The sequence below is a fragment of the Frankliniella occidentalis genome, unplaced genomic scaffold (assembly GCF_000697945.3).
Source record: "Frankliniella occidentalis isolate FOCC.00 unplaced genomic scaffold, Focc_3.1 Scaffold226, whole genome shotgun sequence".
NCBI classification, from domain to species: Eukaryota; Metazoa; Arthropoda; class Insecta; order Thysanoptera; family Thripidae; genus Frankliniella; species Frankliniella occidentalis.
The window spans coordinates 346,732-348,586 of record NW_026267352.1 but is presented as its reverse complement, the minus strand read 5'-3'; the positions used below and the strand labels follow the sequence as shown (position 1 = coordinate 348,586).

General features: G+C 38.9%; 1 protein-coding gene across 1 annotated transcript in view; it reads left to right on the top strand.

Moving 5' to 3' along the window:
• The first annotated feature begins 520 nt into the window (after positions 1 to 520).
• The window catches only part of LOC113216985 (2-methoxy-6-polyprenyl-1,4-benzoquinol methylase, mitochondrial), a 6,223-nt gene continuing 4,888 nt past the window's right edge, over positions 521 to 1,855 (top strand). The window contains exons 1-4 of the mRNA XM_052272844.1: positions 521 to 764; positions 1,028 to 1,177; positions 1,250 to 1,527; positions 1,602 to 1,690. Of these exons, the coding sequence (XP_052128804.1) occupies positions 572 to 764; positions 1,028 to 1,177; positions 1,250 to 1,527; positions 1,602 to 1,690 (710 nt within the window). The 5' untranslated portion in view covers positions 521 to 571. The remainder of the gene's footprint in view (positions 765 to 1,027; positions 1,178 to 1,249; positions 1,528 to 1,601; positions 1,691 to 1,855) is intronic.

Below are 1,855 nucleotides of genomic sequence, written 5' to 3'. Positions count from 1 at the left end.
AAAAAAAAAACAATGGCCGCATTTTGTTTATTCCGGCCTACGTACACCAAGATATCCAAGATACAACACCTACCGGTCTTTACAGAGAAGACGCAAAGCGAACGCCTTTGAATGATGAGTACTTTTGGCGCCTAAAAGTAATCTGTCATACCAATCGACCGTCTAGTTGTGAGATTCTATATATTGTAAATTGTAAAGAAATATTTTTGACTTTGGGAAGGTATGTAAAAGGATAAGATTGAAAGAGCGGTACGTACATTTAGTTAAAACCAAAAGTTTCTACTTGCAGCACTTTGCAGTCGTTACAGCAACATACCTCGAATATTCTCATACCCAAGGGGATATAGATGCTCCAAGATGGCAAACATAAGAACGAGATCTCTCGACAACTGATATTGAAACGACGGCGCGTCGAGTATTGATATATGTTTTCAGGTTTCAATTTTAAAAATTCATTTTGAAACAAGCTGACTTTCAACTGATTCTAGTCCACGCAAAGTCACCTACCGTAGTAACAAATTTACCATTAGTTTGTCAGACTTGTTAAGCAGAAGCAGAAGTAGTCAACAAGATGGCCTCTCCTGTATTAAGTAAATTTAATCCTACTATTTTTATTAAATCTTTAAAGTTTTGTGGACGTAGAAGTTTATCTGCTGGAACAGTTAGAAGAACTGAAAAAAGGAACGAAAAAATTTCCGAATATGCCGAAGGCGAAACACATTTTGGTTTCGAAAAAGTTAAAGAGGAGGAGAAGTCATCGAAAGGTAGGGTTATGTGTTTTTGTTTACATCGGAAGGAGTAGGCAATACAATTTATTTATCGGTCTGCTCAAGAAACCTTCACATGTGTCACATCAATATTTTGCCAGTTTTTTTTCCTCGAAGACTGCGAAACCACACAGTTATTTTGTACTAATTGACATGCATCAAAACCTGCTTCAACCATGTTCCATTGTGAATGTCACATATCTTACATAATGATTTGTGCTATTTTTATTACGTTGCGTGTTTTTTGTTCTTGTTGACAGTTCACAAAGTCTTTGAAGACGTTGCACAAGATTATGACAAAATGAATGATTGTATGAGCTTTGGTGTTCATAGATTGTGGAAAGATATATTTATGCAACGCTTGTCACCTGTCCATGGAACTCGTTTACTGGATGTTGGAGGAGGAACTGGTAAGCCATTGTTTTACAAGGAAGCAGTATCAAATTTTAAATTGTTAACATTTTTGTTTGTATTTGTTATAGGAGATATTGCTTTCCGTTTCGTAAAGTACCTTGAAAACTCATCGATACCTGTCAACCCAAACTTAAGTAATCATGTAACTATATCAGACATAAACAATGAAATGCTTGAAGTTGGTAAGAGGCGAGCTGCTGACAGAGGAGTTATCACAGCAGCAGAAGAAGTGAACTGTTCTGTTGACTGGCTAGAAGCTGATGCTGAAAAGCTACCTCTACCTGATTCTTCGTTCAATGCATATACAATTGCTTTCTGCATCCGCAACTGTACTCATCCAGAAAAAGTAAAATTCAGCACTTTAGTGTATATATGAGTCTATTAGGCCATATGACTCACTCTTAACTATTACTTTTGCAGGTACTTGAGGAAGCATATCGTGTTTTGCAGCCTGGTGGCCGTTTCTTGTGCCTTGAATTCAGTCATGTGGAGAATGATACACTGAGATGGTAAGTGCTCAGACGCCCTGCCTTACAATAGAGCTGCCGATCGCAAGCGCCAAAGTAGTGATCTGTTGGCCGCTTTACGCATCCAATCCAAACACAAAATGCTCTCCCTCGCTATGGCTGGCCCCAACCCAACCCACCTCATCCCAGCCCAGCCCACCCCCTACC